Source organism: Syzygium oleosum, unplaced genomic scaffold (assembly GCF_021117445.2).
Source record: "Syzygium oleosum isolate NSW1041296 unplaced genomic scaffold, Sole_v2.1 Sole_v2.07, whole genome shotgun sequence".
Taxonomy (NCBI): Eukaryota; Viridiplantae; Streptophyta; class Magnoliopsida; order Myrtales; family Myrtaceae; genus Syzygium; species Syzygium oleosum.
The window spans coordinates 7,875,880-7,897,077 of NW_026607491.1; the positions used below are offsets into that span (position 1 = coordinate 7,875,880).

At 39.2% G+C, this 21,198-nt stretch overlaps 1 protein-coding gene and 1 long non-coding RNA gene across 2 annotated transcripts; one reads left to right on the top strand and one right to left on the bottom strand.

Moving 5' to 3' along the window:
• The first annotated feature begins 1,134 nt into the window (after positions 1-1,134).
• LOC130138665 (uncharacterized) lies at positions 1,135-5,059 on the top strand. The gene is made up of 3 exons (XR_008817004.1): positions 1,135-1,256; positions 4,269-4,343; positions 4,750-5,059. It is a non-coding gene; the product is annotated as an uncharacterized LOC130138665 (long non-coding RNA).
• A 12,070-nt stretch (positions 5,060-17,129) lies between these two features.
• Positions 17,130-19,405, bottom strand: LOC115673171 (protein FAF-like, chloroplastic). Its single transcript, XM_030595258.2, has 2 exons — positions 19,231-19,405; positions 17,130-19,013 (listed from the first exon to the last, which is right to left on the bottom strand). Exon 2 carries the CDS (start codon positions 18,970-18,972, stop codon positions 17,425-17,427), a length of 1,548 nt encoding a protein of 515 aa, XP_030451118.1. The 5' UTR covers positions 18,973-19,013; positions 19,231-19,405; the 3' UTR covers positions 17,130-17,424.
• Positions 19,406-21,198: the final 1,793 nt, after the last annotated feature.

Genomic DNA, 21,198 nt, shown 5'->3' on the forward strand with positions numbered 1-21,198 from the left:
TACTCCATAGGTCTAACAGTCACCTCAGCTCAATGAGCCGAGCGGTGGAAGCGCATGGCTTGAATCGAAAAGAGATGCCACCAAGAAGAAGAAGCAATGGTGGTTCGTTCTTTCAACGTCTCTGCTCTTTTTTCATGTTTATCATTTGGTGGTTACTTTAGGTTCGTCGTTAGTGGAGAACTTATATGTACTCTGGTGTTGATTGATCGCGTGGTTCAAGAGATTCGCACCGTTTCAGAGAAACCATGGGATACACGACGAGTACTTACTACCCAAAAAAAGTGTAGGATAAGTGATTCGGATCTCCAGCTTGCACATGGCATGTTAGAGATATGTTTATGAGATTTTGTATGTTTTTCTTGATTGATCTTGATTGATTGTAATTGATATTATGTTACTTTATATAGTCATTATGTAAAACCTTTAAATAGGCTCATTTACTCTTCATTTAATAATGCACAAAATATTATATTTCTCTCTCTTTCACGTCACAATTCTTAACTTGGTACCAAAGCCTTATTATTATTTGAGAAAGCACCCATCGAGTTTATTTCTTAAGAATGCCACCGGTCCACAACCTCCCGTAACTATCCGGCATTCTTCCACTGCTTGTTCCGGAAAACAAGCACCACCACTAGACTCGCCGCTCTCAGACGAACTAGATCATTAAATTTCGTCGCAAACGGCCACCAAACGCTACCTCACGCATCACCACGTCTCAAATCCACCAAACTTCCATGCAATTAAGTGCTATTCCGTCACCTTCGGATGCTTGTTTTGGAAAATAAACACCACCATAAGCATCTTGGACTCTAGTAACCGCTAGGGGTGAGCGCGGTTCCAGGGTAGAACCGGGAACCGGACCCGGTGGATCTGGTTCGGTTCCAGGTTCCATGGACAGAGGGTCCGGTTCCCGGTTCCTATAGGAACCGGAACTTGGAACCGGAACCGAAACAAAAAACATAAACTTAGTATTTAGAAACCCTAATTCCCAAATGCTCCATTCTCCTCCTGAATCACACCCGATCCTCCATCATTGTCCCTCCAAAGCTCCCTCCCGCTTCCGCTTCTGCCTCGCTCCTTGCTCCCGCTTCCGCTTCCGCCTCGCCCTCGCTCCCGCTTCCGCTTCCACGATTCTCTCCCACTTCCGCCTCGCTCCGCCTTTTTCACTGCAGGTTCTGTGATCTACCCACGCGGATTCGCTCCGATTATTCGGGCTCGCCACCGTCTTCCTCCTCTGAAGCTCCGTCGCTCTGGTACGTAACATCTTCGAACAACCCCTCGCCATTCACGCCATAAGTTATGGCGTGTGTCTGTGTTGTTTGTATGGAATGGAATTGTATGTTTGATTTAGATTTTTCCTTTTCCATTTTGGACCAATTTGGCCGAACCATACTCTCCAGCTTCGACCCCGCTTTCAAGAACCATGCTTTCTCGCCTATAGATTTGAAAGGAAGCCCTTTCGCTCTCAGTGGCCTCTCCGTCTTGGTTTCGAGCCATTGGAACAAGCTTCCGCAAGACCGTAGAAGAAAGATCCGAAGCTCCGGGAGTCGGAGACTTGCCTTTTCTCTTGCTCCAAGGGCTGTTCTGTTTCGGATTTTACCCATCTTCTTGCTAATTCTTGAGGTGACCCAAGTGTTTTTAAGTGTTGGGTGTCACTGATTTAAGTTGAGGACGGAATGTAGATCTTTTCGGTTGCTGAACTACAGATTTTGGTGCTTGTCTATGGTTTTGTGGGTCTGTTTGTTTTGATTTGAGATTTGCTTCTGGGAGTTTTGGGCTTGCTGTTCTTGGTGATTCTAGCTAGTTTAAGAGGTCAGTTAAAGCTCAAAACTTCCTAGTCCTTAATTGAGAGCTGCAACTCCGAAGTGAAGTGGGTTTGCAAGAATTTTTGCTTGAGATGTGAGTGAATGGAAACTCAAGAATGCGGAGGCAATTATATGTTGGTTTCAATTGGCAATTCACGAATTGTATGAGCACAATTGGCTCGGGATGGTGTCCTTTTCGAAACGTGATTTTTCCTTTTCGATGTTGTTCGGTTGTAGTTCGGATTAGGTAAGCAATCAAATCTTGGTGTGGGTACTGGATTGAGCTACTCCTGGTGGTACTGGAGGTGTCAAGACTATTGAAATCAGTGGAAATTAGCCATTGATTTCTTCCAGTGGAACAACTGTATAATTAAGAGCCTATGCGGCATTGGCTTCTTTTGTTTGAGTCTTTAGAACTTTTGCCTTGTCTTGTTCCTTATTTGGCTTTTGTTAATGGATGTTGCAATTTTCTAGAATTCTCTGGTCGCGGTCTTTCATATAAGAACACAGAACTAGGAACAAGAATTTGCCAAGACTTGTATATCGTGCTTGAAGGGGACAGCTTTTGTTATTTGTTTGATAGCCGAAATGCAATATTTCAGTTTCTTTGTGTTTTGATCTTTAGTTTTTTACTAGCTGCTAGTTATAGTTCTTGCCTATCAGATTCTAAGCAGGCTAAGTGGGAAACATAAGACGAAGTTTCATATTATCTTGTGTAGTCAGGCAGATTGTTCCTCTGCTACTTTTACTTTCTTGTAATATTCAAAGAACATGATTACATGAATATAAACATTCACACACCAAGGAAGGAGGATTGGCTAAAGTTTTCTGAAATTTGCTTGGTTTTTGGCAGCTGAGACAATATCTAATATCTCAGAAGATTGCATAAAACAACCCCGCATACATTGAAAGTGCAAATCAGTGTGTGGGTTTTCCCAAGGTTAGCATGTTACTATCAAATTATTTGGTTTCATGGCAAGCATGGGTTAGGTTGAACCTCTGCTATATTCCTGGAGAAAATAATTTGAACGGAAAATTGTCAGAGTTCCTTTGGGCTTTTAGTGTTTAGTGTACAGAAAGCCGCTTGAGTAATATGATCCTTACTAACTTTACAAAGAGGATTGAAATTTTGGTGCCCAAAATTTGAGTGCTAGTAGTAGTGGTTCCAATGCCGATGCCGGTGGTAGTGAAGGTATTCAAGGTAACAAGATCAAGAAGTATGACGCCCAAGCTTGGTGAAGAATCTTTATGCACTCGAACCAACAAGTGTGCAATGACAACAAATCTGAGCTTGATCAATATCTTGAAGAAAAAAATGAAAATATTCTTGATCTTGACCTTTTGATGTGGTGGAAGACTAGTGGCTCAAAATATAAAATCCTATCTTTAATGGCTCGGGATGTTTTGTCTATTCCCGTAACTACTGTTGCTTCGGAGTTGACTTTTAGTACATCGGGTCGTGTGCTTGATGGCTTTCGAAGTTCTTTGACTCCCAAAGTAGTGGAAGCTTTGATTTGCACTCAAGATTGGTTGAGAGCCGTTCGTGTGCCGATTGATGTTGAAGAGTGCATCGAAAATGCAGAAAAATTTGAGATGGGTAAGTGATGTTTATATCTTTATATATTGTAATTCCTTTTATATATCTAATAAGTGAATATTTTATTTAATCTTTCTTTTTTTTAGATATGGATTGTCTGAATGAGGAGATTATCGTCGGTAAATAGAGTTTACCAGTTGAAGCAGAATGAATATATGTGGTAGGCTTTCTAATACTTTTTTTTTACCAATAAATTGATATGGATTGTCTTAATACTTTGGTTGTCTTTGAAGGAGCAGCTAAAGTCGTGTTATTTGTGATTCTGCCAATTATTTGTGCGTGCCTTTGACCTCGTGGTTGTTTAAAGGAGGAACAAATTATGCCAATTATTTGTTCAAGTAATTTACGTTGTAGCATTCTTTGCATAGGCTTGATAACAATGGTTCTTCCTTGTTTTCTGAATGATTTGAATTGATTGGGCGTTATGCATCCTGCTATCGGATTTGTCAACCTATAGGGCATAATGTATGTTTTCCCCTCATGAAGGGTGTCACGAGATGTTAAAAATGTCTGGCAGCTGGATTTATTGTAACTCCTTTCTTGAAGTATATTTTTCTTTGGTCCCTAGTGCAACAATGACTTTTAGTGGCGTTTACTATTCATCCGATGTACTCACCTGCTGAACATGTGAATCTTCTGCATATAGAACTCCGCATTTCTTTACACTAGTCCCCCTTATGAAAAGGAAGGGGAAAAGAGAAGAAAATAAATAGTTGTGGTGAATTTCTTCCATTTTGCATGTCGTTTGCTCCATAAACGTTGTGCTCTTCATTCTAACCATAATGATTGCAATATTTTGTTTAAGTAGTTACTACTGTAATTTTGTCGTACTTTCTCTAGATGATTACGTGTTTGATCTGCAGACTGTGCGAGTGTGGCAAGGTTCTGAAGATCGGAGCTATAACTGTCGGCATGTATTGAAAGATCATACTGCTGAGGTACTCTTGGTGGCTTGTTTTTCTTAATCAAATACGTTGCTTTCAACTATGAAAAGGAAAAGCACATTCCATGTCACATGCCTATTTGTAGATGAAAAATGCTTCCTTGGTGTAAACTTTATGTCTCTTGCTTGTATGAAATCCTTTTGCCTGTTTTCTTACTTCAATTGGTTTAGTCAACTATCTCGATGATTTTTCCTGTTCTCTGAAGCATGGATGTCGTTCTCCTATAAGTATTGTTTAGTCATGTACTGAGTCAAAATAGCTATAGATACAGTGATGAGGCTTAAAAACACAAGGATTCTAGAGAAGTACTCGAATCTAGTCTTTCATTGGGAACCAAAGACATTCATTAATCTAGCTTTCTTTAATTCTCCTTTATATGACCTGGTATTCTTGTCTTTAGGTGTTGGAGGCAGCAAAACGTCTTCATTTGAAGGAACATGCTATATGTGATGGTTCTAGAAACATTTTCAAATTAGCTGCACCAGTGGAATGCAAGGGTATTGTGGGTAGTGATGACAGGTTATCCTCTTGGGACAGCTTATCTTACCTCTTTTTTGTTTGCTGGTTGATATGTGATCATTTTAAGTCTAACATCACCTTCTACTCACAATTTGTTCGAACAATGTGCTTTCATTGTTCATGCCATTTTGGATATTTTCATTATCTTGCTGCTTTCCTCCTCAATAATTGTTGCAATTATAGTTTAGTTCTATCCACGCATTTGTAAACTTGACATTATATCCCTTAAATATCACATTAGGGCATTGTGTATGTATCATTCAGATGATCTAATATTGTGTTTATTTTCGTTTTGTTTAATTCAAAACGAAATTAAAAAAAAAAACCTGTTGGAACCTGGAATCGACCCTGGAACCTGTGACAGGGTAGGTTCCAAGTTCCACGTTCCGACGGGTAGGTTCCAAGTTCCTCATTTTGAGGAACCTGTACCCGAGGGTAGGTTCCAGGTTCCAGGCGGAACCTACCCGGAACCTGGAACCGCTCACCCCTAGTAACCGCATCGCCGTCCACTGTCTCACGCGCCAACACAAACCCTTGCATGTAAGATCCACGTACCCTCACGCGCGCCCTATGTCTACATGCACCAGCTATCCCTCTGTCGCTAACGTCATTGCAGACGTCATCTACAAGTGCTTGTCGTGTGCCAAGCGGCCACGATTAAGCTGACGTTAGCCCGCCATGTTAGCTTGTGAGATTTTGTGAAATCATTGCCAACTGTTCTAAAAACTTAAGCTGTTAGATGAAGACGTGGTTTAATATTTAATTATTCTAACACTCCCCTTCTCGCTTAATCTGGTTCTTTTATCTAGTACTAAGCGTGGACATATTTAATTGGAGAGGCAAATGGGGTTTGGAAAGATTTGAACTCAGAACCTCCAGTTCTGATACCATGTGATATTTGGTGGGATCACTACCATGTGAGATTTCGTGAAATCACTGCTAACTGTTCTAAAAGCTTAAGCTATTAGATGAATATATGGTTTAATATTTAATTATTCTAACATAGCTCGCTATGTTAGCCCTTGCCACAACAACATATTGTCATTAGTCTTAAGTGTGACATCCGATTTTTTATCGTAGTTTATGATATTTAAGATATTAAGTAGTGAGAGTCATTAAGGTAATAAAATTAGTTTAGTAATTGTCAACGGGGACAGATACGCTCCAAAATACGTATCGAATGATTTTCAAACATTAAAAATTTTATTGAGTTAATGTGTCACTTTTGTTTTATACTTTTATTAATAATTTTAGTGATTTCAAATAATTTTATGATGTATCGGCATTCCAAATGAATACCGATTTCTTTGTTTATTTACCGCAATGTTTAGTATATACCCAAAATAACCTAATATCTCTCTCTTTTCAATTAAACTATGCCATTTGTCACTATATTATCATGAACAAATGTCTTAATTCTCACCCTATTTTTTTTTTGCCACATGCCTAATTGAAATGCATTGAACCTAAGCTTATGACCTCATGCATGACATATTACATTTTTAACTCTAGTAAGTTATTATCTAATTGTAACTCTAGTTATTGGTTATTATTGTTTTTAACCCAAGCAATTTAATGTGACCCCAAAATACTCTTCATCGTGGCAAAATTTTGGAAGACAAGACGCTAAAAACACCTCTTCTTCTTCTTGGCGTGGACATCACTCCCTTCTTCTTCAAGTTGCAAATCTTTCTCTCTTTTTGTCCACTCTCTTTCAAAAAAAAAAAAATCAAAGTTCAAGCTCACTTTCAATCTAGTTTCTTGACAAGGTATATTGTTAAGCTTCCCTTTCCTTTTTCTTTATCAAATAAGCTTCGTTGTTTTCTAAAGAATAAGGCTTGTTAATTTATTTTAGTATCTATTTTGATTTCAAGGTCGTTAGAGGCTTGCTTTGTTGAAGATTTCACTTTGCGTAAGTGAAAACTCTAAGAACTAAGTTAGAATGATTTATTTAATACTCTTGAGCTTGGTTGATTGATTGTTTTTTTATTTAGTTTGGATCTTTTTCTATGCATGAGCCAGTTTCAATAGTTGTATGTTAAGCTATGGTGATTGTTGAGCTTAAAGTAAAAGTTTTTCACATGTTTATGTGGTTCTTGAGAGATTACTAAAAAGTTTTGTTGCATTTTGAGTAGGAAAAATGTGAAAATGGTAAAACTAGGCATAAAAGGGTATTTTGGTAATTCAGCAAATCATGGCTCGCACAAGGTTGCATGGCAAGTAGTTTGCTCACCTAAAAGGGAAGGAGGATTAGGATTGCCTAATTTGAACTTATGGAACAAAGTATTGCTAGGTCGCATGCTGTGGAATCTTATCAATCTTCCATCCTCTTCCCTTTGGAGTACTTGGGTTCACAACACCAAATGCAAAGGCACCCCAATTATGCAGCTCGACATCAAGGGCAGAGTGGCTTGGAGCTGGAGATGTCTCCTCAAACTGCGACCTGTTCTAACATCGATTATACCAAGCCCAAAATACTGTTGCCAAGATATATATGATGAACTCAGACATGTGACACCAGCTGTGGAGCGGTATAACCTAATTTGGACCGGCGGCATTAGCAAACACAATTTTATCGGTTGGCTAATTTGCAGAGATAGACTACCTACAGCAAGAATCGTCGCACAATGGATACCTTCAGTTGATATTCAGTGTAATTTCTGTAGGGCTGGTATTGAAGACAGAACACATTTATTCTTCAAGTGTGAATGGACAAACAACATATGGCGTTGTATCCTTGCACAACATGGGATCAGGCGCCTTTTAGGAGGATGGAATGAAGAACTTCAATGGATGATTAGGGCAACAAAAGGCAAAGACTTGGCAGCAAGACTCCTCAAGTTGTCCTTTCTAGCAACCATATATTGCATTTGGATGGAGCGCAACAGCATACGGTTTCAAAACAAGTCAACTGACTTTCATATTCTTTTGGCTAAGGTTCGTAAAAATGTCAGAGGTAGAGCGAATTAGACATTCCCAGATAAATGTTGTATTAGCTACTATATGGAGACTTCCTACCTCCATCTTTTTGAATTATTAGCACTTTTTGTATTGCTGGGGGATGCCCCTAAGTTGCTGTACTTCATCTGGTTTATAATACTTACATTCACACAAAAAAAGGGTATTATGGTAATTTTCTTGTCAAGGTAAGGGAGAATTTCGAATTTACAGAAATGAAGAGGGGCTATGAACAATGTTATTTTATGATTTTAGTGTTAATTAGAGGGTTATTAAGTAATATTAATTAAAGGAAATCAAACTGGTTGAAAAAAAATTGAGTTTATAAGCTTTAGAGGGCAAATTGGTAATTTCACCAAGTTGAGGGGCGAATCTGTAAAAACTGGAAGTTCTGGGCACTGTTCACAACATGTGGAACCTCATTTTGATAAGTGGTTAAGTTAGTCTTTAGAGATAATTGTTTAATTAGGACATATGTTTAACTATGCAAATTGGAACAATTTTGTAATAATTAATTAAAAGTGGGCAGTTTTGAAAATTTTGTAAAATATGTGGTGTCTTTAATATAAATAAAATGTTTGTGTGTTTTAAATAGCATATTAATAGCATTTAGTTTTTAACCTAATTATTATGGCTTGGTGGATAAAATCGAAAATTAAAGGTAAAATTATAAAATCAGAAATTTACTAGGATAATATTCTAATTCTAAGAATTAGGAATTATAGAAATAATCTCTATTATATGTGGTAAAAGTGAGCTTAATCAAGGGGGTTTATAATAAATAAATAAATAAATGAAAATTAGATGAGATACTAAATTATGGAGTAGTAGTGTTTAATGTTATAAAACTTGTAAATGTTCTCTTCTAAATAATATTGGCTTGGTGAAAAGAAAAAGAAAGGTTTTATGTTGAAAGGTGCATAATTAATTGATTGTCTTGTACATTATGTGACATGTCAATAGATTGACATGTCGTTATTTGTGATTGTAATTACGAAAATCTGTGACATGTTTTGCATTGTAATTAATTATGTATGTCTTTGATGTTAAGTGATTAAGACCTTTGCCACAGCCTATTCGTCATCAAGCGAATTCCCTTGTATGAACATGTATATGAGACTCTGGAGTTAGCCAGATGTTCTACCGTATGAGACGGTCCTCTGCAAGGTTGAGATGACATGAAATTTTATGATGACATGACTCGTGTAGTCATGGGATGACATGGCTTGTGTAGCCATGGTATGATGCTAAGAAATGGCCAACATCATGTGGATGTACGTTGGTGTATTTATCCTCGCTAATGTAGAGGATACCCGTGATGGATAGGCTAAAAGGCGTGGCAAATGGATATGTATGTTTCCGTTCCCCATGAGTTGGTGGTGATGATGCCTCGTTAGTTGATATGCTTCGTAAATCGATATGGTCCCGGCTAGTGACGAATATGAATTTATATGTGTGAATCGATGAGATGTTATGTGATATTTATGATATATAATATGTCATCCGCTTACACATGAGTGATTGATTTTATGCAATATTATTGTTGTTTCATTAACGTGTCATGATTGGAAGGGTAGTACCATAATTTATGTATTTTTGCACTGCCTTAAACTCACAATTATTGTTGATACCATGTTAAGTGGTGAGTGAATCTTCTACCTTAGACTTAGAGATTTCAATTACTAGGCCTCGGCTCACTCCTTATTTTTAGATATATAGGATGGATCCCTCGCCACCGCCGCGTTTTAGAGCTCCCATGTTCTTTGATTATAGTTATGAAGATATTATTGTACTTGGATCACCAGCAGTTTATACTAGGTGTATTTCCATTATATGGGTCGACGTGGGGTTACCAGAGTCTACACTCCATCGTTACGTCGCTTGGTATGTTAATATCGAGGGCGAGTTAATTGGATCACTTAGAGGCTTTGATGGTCCTCTAGGTTTTGGCGATGATGGCTCGTCGTCGGGTGAAGTTATCGACCCTTAGTTGATGGCCCGATAGTGTACAGGCAGGCTTTTGGGCGTAGAAGTATAATGTTATAGTTATGCGACCCCGATCCTTCCCAAGAATTATGTATTTTGTTTTTTGGGCCGAATGTTGTATTGTACAACTGGTGATAATGTATATAAAAAGATGCATATGTATTTTATTAAACTTGTATGAGAATTTTGTGAATGCTTTAATATGCTTCCGCGTGTTTAATAATTATAAGTAATAATTGGAAAGGACACGTGTCATGCGTGACGTTATGGGGCATCACACTAAGTCAGCCTCTGGCTGTTGATTGTTGATCAGCTTGGATCGACTATTTACCAGCATTAACTAACCGTTGACTGTTAAATGGCTCAGTCAAACTGGTCCGACTGATTTCAAGGCTAATTCTAACCAATTTGGGCACTTTCCGACTGGTTCCTTGCAATCTCATACCGGTTTCCAAAGTATTTTGATGTGTTGAGTCCACTTTTGGCCTTAATCAATCCATCTATTGATTTCTTCACATTCCTTGTCCAATTAGCTAAATTGAAACTAATGTAGTGCATATTATGAATAAATTAGAAGTTTCAATGCCCAATTGCCATCAATTACGACTTGAGCAACATATAGGGATGAACAACCGACCTCAAAACCAAGGTCCACGTGCAAGTTCATTTGCCGCCGCTGCTTCCATATAGGCTTCTCCACGTGGAATGTGTACCACTCTCTCTTCAGAGGATGTTCATTTCATTCTTCAAAAACTTGGTACTTTTAGCTCTTCCGTCCCCTCTGCTTTATCATTACTTCAAGAACTTCTTATTTGTGGTTTTTTTACGTCGCCTGCTACAATCATATGACTTTGAACTCTATTTTGTTTCGGTCAAAATCATTCACTTCTTATGCACCTACTTTTCACACGGTTGATAATTCCCAAATGAGAGTCAACCATACATGAATCATTTCGTCATCTACATTATCCTTACCTAACACTTTTATGGTTCCCAAACTCTCTTTAAATTTGATTTCAGTAGGACAATTGTGTGAACTTGATTTTGATGTTCATTTCTCTTTTCATAGTTGTCATGTGAGTATTGCGACTGACCGTGGAGTGGGATGCTTCTTTGAGCTCTTTTTTTTAATCTTTTGATGATTGTGCTGCCATAATGTCACCTAAAATTCGGCATTCTTGGTTAAATCATGCTTTTTGCTCTAGATTGAGATTTTTGATTTCAAGTGGTCGTTTCGGTTTTATTGATAATAAATATTTTGATTGCCTGACTTGTTAGTTGGGAGAACATTATGCCTTGCCGTTTGATCTTAGTAATGTCTCTCATGCCCTTTTGATCTAATTCACTCTAATACTTGGGGATTATCTGCAACCCCACCGTGGAAGACTGTCATTATTTTGTAATCTTTGTGGATGACCTTTCTTGTTATATATAGCTTTATCTTATGAAGAATTGATTTGAACTTACTCGTATCTTTTATGATTTTTTTACCATGATAAAAACAAAATTTTCATATGATATCAAAACTTTTCGTACTAATAATGCCACGGAATATAGAGACATCGAAATCCTCTCCCAAAATGGTAATATTGTTCATTATTATTGTCCAAGAATTTCTCAACACAATAGTTGAGCGGAGTGTCAACATAGGCATATTTTAGATAATACACGCACTTTTCTAGTCTCTGCCTCTTGTCCTGAACAATTTTTGGGAGAGGCTTGTCTTACTGTTGCACATATTATCAACTTTACTCCGTCACCTGTCATAGGTAACATTTCTCCTTATGAGCGTTTGTATGATAGTATTCCCAATTATAATCTTCTTTGAGTCTTTTGTATACTTGTCTTGTATGTCTTCCACATGAATGCATGACGTTAGAACCTCGTGCCCGTTTATGTTACTTCCTTGGATATGACGTTAAGCGCAAAAGGTATAAATGTTAGGATCCTATTTTTAACCATCTTCGTGTGCCTTATCATGTTATCCTTTGGGAATACAAGATGTTTTCATATCTTCATCCCTTCAAATCCTCACATTTCCTGCTTCACCAACACTTCAATTGATTCTTCCCAAAAGACCCCACATCTCTATTCACTCATGAAGCTTCTTCCCCATAACTGTCATCTTCTTCTAATCTTGATGTCGGTTCTTCTGGCGAAACCACCTTAGCAACTTTTGACATATCTGCTCCATCCACTGATTCTCCACAGGACAACATTCTATCATCCTCTGTCCGTCGTTTCACAAGAGTAAGTTTACCTTCAGTTAGACTTTGTCATTACAATTGTTACTTTACCGTTGCTATATAGAGAAGCCAGTATTAATTCTTTCTGGTAGCAAGCAATGGCAGATGAGTTGTAAGCCTTAGACAAATCTCATATATGGGATTTGGTTGATCTGTCCACTAGTAAATTCGATGTAGGTTATAAATGAGTATATAAGATTAATAGAAAGACATATGTGTGGACCATTACAAAGCTCAGCTAGTGGCTAAAGGTTTCACTAAGGAATATGGAATTGAGTATGAAGAGACTTTCGCTCCTTGTTGCCCATCTTACTTCTATCCACAGTCTTCTTGTTGTTGCCGCAATTAAGCGCTAGTCTTTGTTCCATATATATGCTAAAAATCGCAATCTCACTAAGGAAGTTTATATGGTGCTTCCTCTTGGATACACCCATCCTTTCAACAAAGTGCATCGATTACATCAAGCATTATATGGCTTGAAACAAGCTCCTTGTGCATGGTATTCCAAGTTTAGCTCAACCATGGAACCTCTTGGCTTCAAATCTAGTCTTTATGACTATGCTCTTTTTGTTCGACACACATTTCATTGGTATATTATGCTGCTCTTATATGTAGGGGTGAGCGCGATTCTAGGGTAGAACCGGGAACCGGACCCGGTGGATCCGGTTCGGTTCTAGGTTCCATGGACAGAGGTCCGGTTCCCGGTTCCACATTTTTAGGAACCGGCTGTTCCGGTTCCGGTTCCGGTTCCTATAGGAACCGGAACCTGGAACTAGAACCGGAATCGGAACCGGAACTTGGAACCGGAATCGGAACCGGAACCTGGAACCGGAATCGGAACCTGGAACCGGAACCGAAACCAAAACATAAACTTAGTATTTAGAAACCCTAATTCCCAAATGCTCCCTTCTCTTCCTGAATCACACCCGATCCTCCATCATCGTCTATCTAAAGCTCCCTCTCGCTTCCGTTTCTGCCTCGCTCCTCGCTCCCGCTTCCGCTTCCGCCTCGCCCTCGCTCCCGCTTCCATACTCTCCAGCTTCGACCCCGCTTTCAAGAACCATGCTTTCTCGCCTATAGATTCGAAAGGAAGCACTTTCGCTCTCAGTGGCCTCTCCGTCTTGGTTTCGAGCCATTGGAACAAGCTTCCGCAAGACCGTAGAAGAAAGATCCGAAGCTTCGGGAGCCGGAGACTTGCCTTTTCTCTTGCTCCAAGGGCTGTTCTGTTTCGGATTTTACCCATCTTCTTGCTAATTCTTGAGGTGACCCAAGTGTTTTTAAGTGTTGGGTGTCACTGATTTAAGTCGAGATACAGAATGTAGATCTTTTCGGTTACTGAACTGCAGATTTTGGTGCTTGTCTATGGTTTTGTGGGTCTGTTTGTTTTGATTTGAGATTTGCTTCTGGGAGTTTTGGACTTGCTGTTCTTGGTGATTCTAGCTGGTTTAAGAGGTCAGTTAAAGCTCAAAACTTCCTAGTCCTTAATTGAGAGCTGCAACTCCGAAGTGAAGTGGGTTTGCAAGAATTTTTGCTTGAGATGTGAGTGAATGGAAACTCAAGAATGCGGAGGCAATTATATGTTGGTTTCAATTGGCAATTCACGAATTGTATGAGCACAATTGGCTCGGGATGGTGTCCTTTTCGAAACGTGATTTTTCCTTTTCGATGTTGTTCGGTTGTAGTTCGGATTAGGTAAGCAATCAAATCTTGGTGTGGGTACTGGATTGAGCTACTCCTGGTGGTACTGGAGGTGTCAAGACTATTGAGATCAGTGGAAATTAGCCATTGATTTCTTCCAGTGGAACAACTTTATAATTAAGAGCCTATGCGGCATTGGCTTCTTTTGTTCGAGTCTTTAGAACTTTTGCCTTGTCTTGTTCCTTATTTGGCTTTTGAAGTCTGTTGGTGTTGTTGATGCCTGTGCAGACACTGTATTTGAAGTGCTTTTAAACCTTGAGCGCCAGCGGAGATATGAGTAAGCTTCATAATTTTTCTGTATAGTGCCATTGCCTTATATATGGCTCAGCTCATCTATTATATCCGCAGGTGGGACCATTCACTAGTGATCTGGAGTTGGTAGAATCTTATGATGGACACTATGATGTTGTTTATGGGACATATGATCCAAAATACCTCACCAGGTAAGGTAGATACAAGATAGACCTGTCTTCGTTTTCTTTATCACTGAGCGGTGTTATGGCGTTGTGATTCCAAAGATCTTATATCCCTATCATTTATTCATATTTGTGTTTAAGAACATGCAACTGGAGTGATACAATTGTCTTAATAATTAATTTTTGTGTTGCTGTTGAGGAAACGGTGTAGAAACTTATTTTAGATAAAATTCTCTGGACTGAGTGATTTATGACAATGTTCGCTTAATTCCTACCCTGTAATTCTTTAAATCTTATTTGATCAAAGGCTCATGTCCATACTTCTATTGTCTTTCCAGTTTGATCTTTCTGAAGTTTTAAATCTCAAACATAATCTTTTTGCCATTTTAAAATTAGAGTGTCCTGCTCTTACAGTTTATACCATGTCCGTGTTTCACATTTTACTAATTGATCAGCCAAGATTGAAAAGATCTTATATGTTTTGGTACTCCTGCAGCGATAAAAGAAACTTATGCCACATCGAGAAACTCCTTTCATACATCTAGTTCTTGGCTGTACATAGTACTGTGAAGTATATGTGTGCAAACATGTGCCTATTGTCAAATCGTTTTTCTGTTTTAACACTTGAAGAAGAATATATGTGCAGTGCTGAGCTAAAACAGTGAGCTGCTGGATTGAAAGATATAATCCTTTTGTTCATTTTTGGGTAGTTTCGGCCTGGATTTATGAAAATAAGTAACAGGACCTACACAGGAAGTGCTGTAAGATTGTGCAATGACGTCCTTACATGTGCTTGTGCTTGTGCTTGTGCTTGTGCATGTGCGGGCACTTCTGTGTTCTTGCATTTGTAAACTTGGCATTATATCCCTTGAATATCACATCAGGGCATTGTGTATGTATCATTCAGATGATCTAATATTGCGTTTATTTTCGTTTTGTTTAATTCAAAACGAAATTAAAAAAAAGAACCTGTTGGAACCTGGAACTGACCCTGGAACCTGTGACAGGGTAGGTTCCAGGTTCCAAGCGGAATCTATCCGGAACCTGGAACCGCTCACCCCTACTTATATGTGGATGACATGGTTATTATTGACGATGATCATACTGGCATTTCAAAACTCAAGCGATATGTCATTCAACAATTTGAAATTAAAGATCTTAGGCGACTCGGCCACCTTTTAGTCTTGGAAGTTAATTCAAATTCCTCTGGTTATATCTTTCACAAGAAAAATATGCCATTGATCTTATTTCTCGAATCGATCTCACTGAAAACAAAGTTGCTATAACTCATATTGAGACCAATGCCAAATTTGATGCCAAAGATGAGACTCCTCTTTTGGATCCTACTCTCTGTTGATAGCTGGCGGCAGTCTTATATATTTCACTATTACTAAACCTCACATCGCCTATGCTATTCATATTGTTAGTCAGTACATGATCGTGCCCCGTATGACTCATTTTGCTACAATCCTTCGAATTTTTCACTACATAAAAAGGGTACATTATTTCCTGACCTTTATTTTTTTGCTCATTCTACCTTGTAATTGACAACTTTTTTGATGCTGATTGGGCTAAGGACCCTCAAGATTGTCACTCCACTGTGGGGTGTTGTTTCTTTTTGGGCTACTCTTATCTCATGACGGAGCAAGAAACAGTGTGCTATCGCTCATTCTAGTACAAAAGCATAATATCGAGCTCTTACTGATATGACATGGGAGACATGAGAGTGCGATGTAATATTGACATAGTCATTCATTGCAACAACCGAAGTGCTATATAAAATAACATATATGATGTTTTCAATCAACGCATCAAGCACATTGAAATAGACTGTCATTTCATCCAATATCACGTTCTTCGTGCCACTATTTAACTTATCTTTACTTCATCAATCGAACATATTGCTAATGTCTTCACCAAGACACATCCATTTGAATGTTTTTCTGAATCTTTTTATCAACTCAAGTTGATATCATTCAAATCACCTTGTGGTTGGAGGAGGATGTGAGGGATCTATTTAGGAGATTCTATATATTTCCCTTGATTGGTCTTGATTAGTTATAGTTACTATTACGTTACTTTAGATAGTTATCATGTAAAGCCTACAATTAGGCTCTTGTACTCTTCATTTGATAATGTACAAAATATTGTTTCTCTCTCATTTTCATCAAAATTCTTAACTTGGTAAATGAGGGTACTTTCTTATGAACAATGGATAGCCACATGACTTCTAGCAATGGTTGGGGACATTGATTTATTTGTAAACAAAATCAAGGCGATTTGCATGCTAACATACAACACTATATTAAAGAGAAGGCAATTAATTAGCTGATTGACTTTTGAATTATGAGCATCACAACAAGAACGGATGCATGCTTTCCTACAAGTCCACCTAGGATCAAAGACATGTTGAGGACAAGAAGATCTTCTGTAAGATGTTGGGTATAGCCTGCTTATCCATAAAAGCCAATTTACAATGTGTGAGGTCATTTTACCATCTTTATAAACTAGTATAGTATACCTAGAATTACTCCGCACATGTTTTATATGGTGAAATATTACTCGGAACAACTTCTTATACGTTAACCATGTTTATGGCTTTTGCGGTATTCCTTTCATGTCACAAAAAGATTCACCTTTTCTTTCTTGTACTCTAGCAACACGATCACACTGAACAGTGTGGATGACGGAATACTCTTTTGAGTGACAACTTGCTTCAACCAGGTTTGTTCATGAAGCAATTCATTATTAGTGGATGACAAAAGAAAACATCCATCACACCCTTAACCGACAAGAAAACATCAAGAAAAGGTAGCGATGATGTTACCCCAAAAATCACCAATTAGTTTGGGACAAACCGACCCCTGTTGAAACCCCAGTGGCCAGGAGTCGCAGAAAGGCGAATTTTAATTAATAAAGGAAAAGGAACATCATGATAGTCTGGGGCGAAGGTTACATGTATGAAAGTCTCCTTTTAAGTCAAAGATTGATCTCGAGATCTTGTTTTTAGGCTTTTGTAGCTGCTAGGTAATACAAGGACATAACATTATAAAAGGAAAAAAAAAGCTATATATTATAACTGATGACACATGATTCTCTCTATCTCTCTCTGATCTACGTGAAATCAAAGCCAAAGCACCCTCTCTCCTTTCTTCTTTTATTTGACTGCACAAAGTTGTGATGTGAGAAGAGAAATAAAGTAGGAAAATCAGTGTCCCAAGGGGAACAAAAGTAAGGATTCAAATCATATTTTCAGGATGTGGCAATGCAATGGGGCTCCCAGAACAGAAGAGACCTTCTGCTTTCCTTGCAACTTTTAATTCCAGAGGCCCAAAAATCTGCTGCTTGTTCTTGATGTTGCCGATCATTTGAAACAAAACTCTTTGTGACGATGTACTTCTTAGAGTAGCTATTAAGGGCAAGGGATTGTTGTTGGGCACTACTGATTGGGTTGATTACCGCAGCTGCAGTGGCGCTAGCAACCGTGGATTTGGTCCGCCAAAAGTACTCATAAGCATTGAAGGAGGCTGCGGTGGACGGTGGCGGCAGATCAGTGATCACTCGGGCCACCCGAGCCAGCGGTGGGAGCGACTGCGGTAGGAGGATTGGCTCATCTTCTTCATTAAACTTGTTAGGCCATGCGGGGTTCCTATTAGCTAAATCCATGGGCTTCTTGTTCATCATAATGGCAATCTTATGGACATTATTCACATCCCCACTAGCCAATATATTTGGTGGAGCATCTTCAGTGGCAAATATCAATTTCTTGGCCTCCTCCTCTTCTTCCTCCTCCTCCTCCACCTCTACCATTTCTTCATCTTCTCCCTCTTCTTCTTCCTTCTCGTCGCTCTCGCCAAAACCCAAGAACTCCTCGTTTAGTTCTAATACCTCCTCTTGTTCCTCCTCGCCTTCTTCTCCTACTGCTTCATTGTCGTCGTTGACACGCTCAAAAGCACCGCTCACGTTGAAGGTGAGGATGAGGCGGCCATCCTGGCGTTGCACGCAGAAGTTCTTCTCCGAAGGGACCGAGATGGCCTCGAGGACCAAGCGCCCATTGTCCCTACGGGATTGCATGCGGAGCAAGGCCCCGTCAGGGCGAGAGAGCGAAGGGAGCGGCGGAGGGAAAGACTTCGGCTGTTGCCTTTTCTTGCCCCACCCCGCGTAATTGCTGTACCTTGCAAAGTGGAGCTGTTGATCTTGATCTTCCTGCGGCAATTGAAGCTTTGCCAGATCTTGAAGCACCGTGTCACTCTCCTTATCGTCTTCATCTGGGAGATTGCCCATCTCGGATGCCGGGTACGAGGAGAACCTGTCGGATCCCGTCTCGGAGCCAAGGCTCTCCGTGCAGATCTCAAGGCTCTTCCCGCTCAAGGAGCTGGCAGACCGCCTCACCAGGGGGTGAACATATGGCGGCGGGGCCTGCACGGACGGCTCTTCGTGCTTCTGGGAGATGATCGAGCTCCAGATATCGAACTGGCTCGACTTCTCCAGATCTCGACTCTCCTTCCTCTTATCCTCATAACAGTCTTCTTCATCATCTTCTTCAGAGGAAGAAGATGAGTCTGCAATATGGGCCAGAGCATTCTTGAAGACCAACCCATTTTGGGAGAGCCACTTCTTGGAGGACATATCGGCGGATAGAGTCCGGCGCAATGAAGAGGTGGGTTTTGCGGGCTCAGATCCAAGAATGGTGGTGATCCCTTGCTTTTCGCCGATGACCACCTTGGTTTCTTCATAATGATGGACCATTGCTTTGAGAGTAGGAGATAGACCAAGGCTTTGGCTTAGAAAAGCTGTCATATTATCTCTCTCTCACTCTCTCTCTGATCTCCAAGAAGAAGCTGCAGAGAGGGGAATGATGGAGATAACAAGTGAGCTAGGGCAAAAGAAGAAACGAGCTAGAACATGCATGAATTGGTGAATCCCAAGAAACAGAATCTACGCTGAGTTATCGAACAAAAGATCGAGTTACAGAACCTTGTGATATATAGACAAGCATTTGAGTACGTGGGATCAAATCATGACACAGACACACAGTGAGAGTGCGTGTTCATTTACCTCAAGCTGATAAAAGCAAGAGCTTCAAAAATTCTTCTGAGGAGTCGATTTTTCCCTTCTTTTTTTGAATATTTTTCTTTTCGAGGGGAGGATAGGAGACGAAGAGGAGAACACAGAAGGAGAAGATGACGTTTTTTGAGGGAGGGAGGGTTGTGTGTGGCTGATGGCTGGGGAAGGGACGGGCTTGGGGGGTATAAAAAGGAGGCCAAAAGGCCTTTGGAATCGTGTGCAATGGGACCCCTCCTTTGAAAAGACATGTCTGTGCGTGCACTGTAAAAATGTTGCCAAACTATAATGGTATGCACTCATTTATATATGTATTAAATCAATCGTGGGCGATGAGAAAGTTGTACTGAAATTAGTGCATATATCGATCATAGTATAAGAAGGGTAACGGTGATTTTTTATGTGAATACTGCGACATATTCGCAAAATCGAATGATGAGTAATAGGATGAACTCTAATCGAGTTTCTTGTCATATTTGCCGATACCCGTGTAAGAGAAAATGTCATAGATTTAGTTTTCGCATAGAGCGTGATACGATTTTGAAGTGTGGACAACAATATTTACCATATATAGATTAGCATTGAGCATGACTGAGACTTGAGCGGCTTGGTCCTAGAGACGGAACTATGAATCTAGTCAACCCAAATCAATTTCTCAAAAGTTGGAATCATAGTCCAAATAGATGGTTCAAGACCGATTCTCTCTATTCTCTACTTATGATATGATCTTTTGTTTTTCCAAATTATTAATTGTATAATTCTAGCAATCTAAAATCTTCCGAAAACAATAGCAAAATTAAAATTATCAATTATATGGTATCGTAAACGAGTAATAAATGTGAAAATTTTCTTGGAATTCATTTTTTTCGACTGTAGAAATGGACTGATTAGGCCAATTTTAGGAGGAAGGGGTGGTTCTAAGGTCGGGCTTGAGAATCCCACCAGTCCTACTAGGCTAAAATGAGTATTCAAGAGTCGAGGAATGAACCGATTCGTCGTAGAACCGACTTAGAATTGGACCGACCACTAAACCAATTAAACGGCTGCATCAAACCAAATGCCCATTCCTAAAAGGGAGCTCACATGCCCTCACTGTGCATAACACAGAATGAACGCAATGCCCCATTCATTTGAAATTACCTTAGCACAGAACATAGGCATTTTCATTAGGGAAGTAAGCCCTAGATTAGCAAACTCTATAAGAGGTCCAATAAACAAACATTAAGTAGTAACTTCTCTATGTATGATCCATGATGCACCGAACTCTATAAGAGGTCCAATAAACAAACATTAAGTAGTAACTTCTCTATGTATGATCCATGATGCACCGAGTGTAATGAATATTTCAGATTGGCATAAAACATCATGAAATCACGATATGTTGATTTGCCGGTATATTACAACGTGTGTAACATGTGCCCCTCAGGGAACCATTATGAATAATACGTTGCATGATATAATTGATTTTTTAAATCACCTGCCCAAAAAAGCAAACCATATACTAAAAGCATGAGTTAAATGATTGATTGATTTCTTCGTCAAGGAGACAAGGTTTTTTTTTATGATTTAATTTTTTTTAACACCTATGACCAGTGCCTCCTCATACCATATAGTCCATTACCACGAAAGGAAAAGCGAGAGCTGCTAGACAACGATAAACATTTACCAATTTGGAAAAGTTGAAGGAGGGAGAGAGAGATGATGGTGATTGGTTGGAAAATGGCTTAAGGAGGAAGCAAAATGAAACACTTTATGAGGCCCCAGCATGATTGGGCGGCTAGCTAGACACCATCATCACTAGAGTCATTGCTATAAAAGTATCAAAATAGATAAATAAATATATATAACATATTTTGTGCATTCAACACATTAATAAAGCATGCTTAACAAGGAACAATTATAACAAAAAAACAACAGATTGTTAATTAACTGCCTAAATAGCATTTAAAGGACGGGAAAATC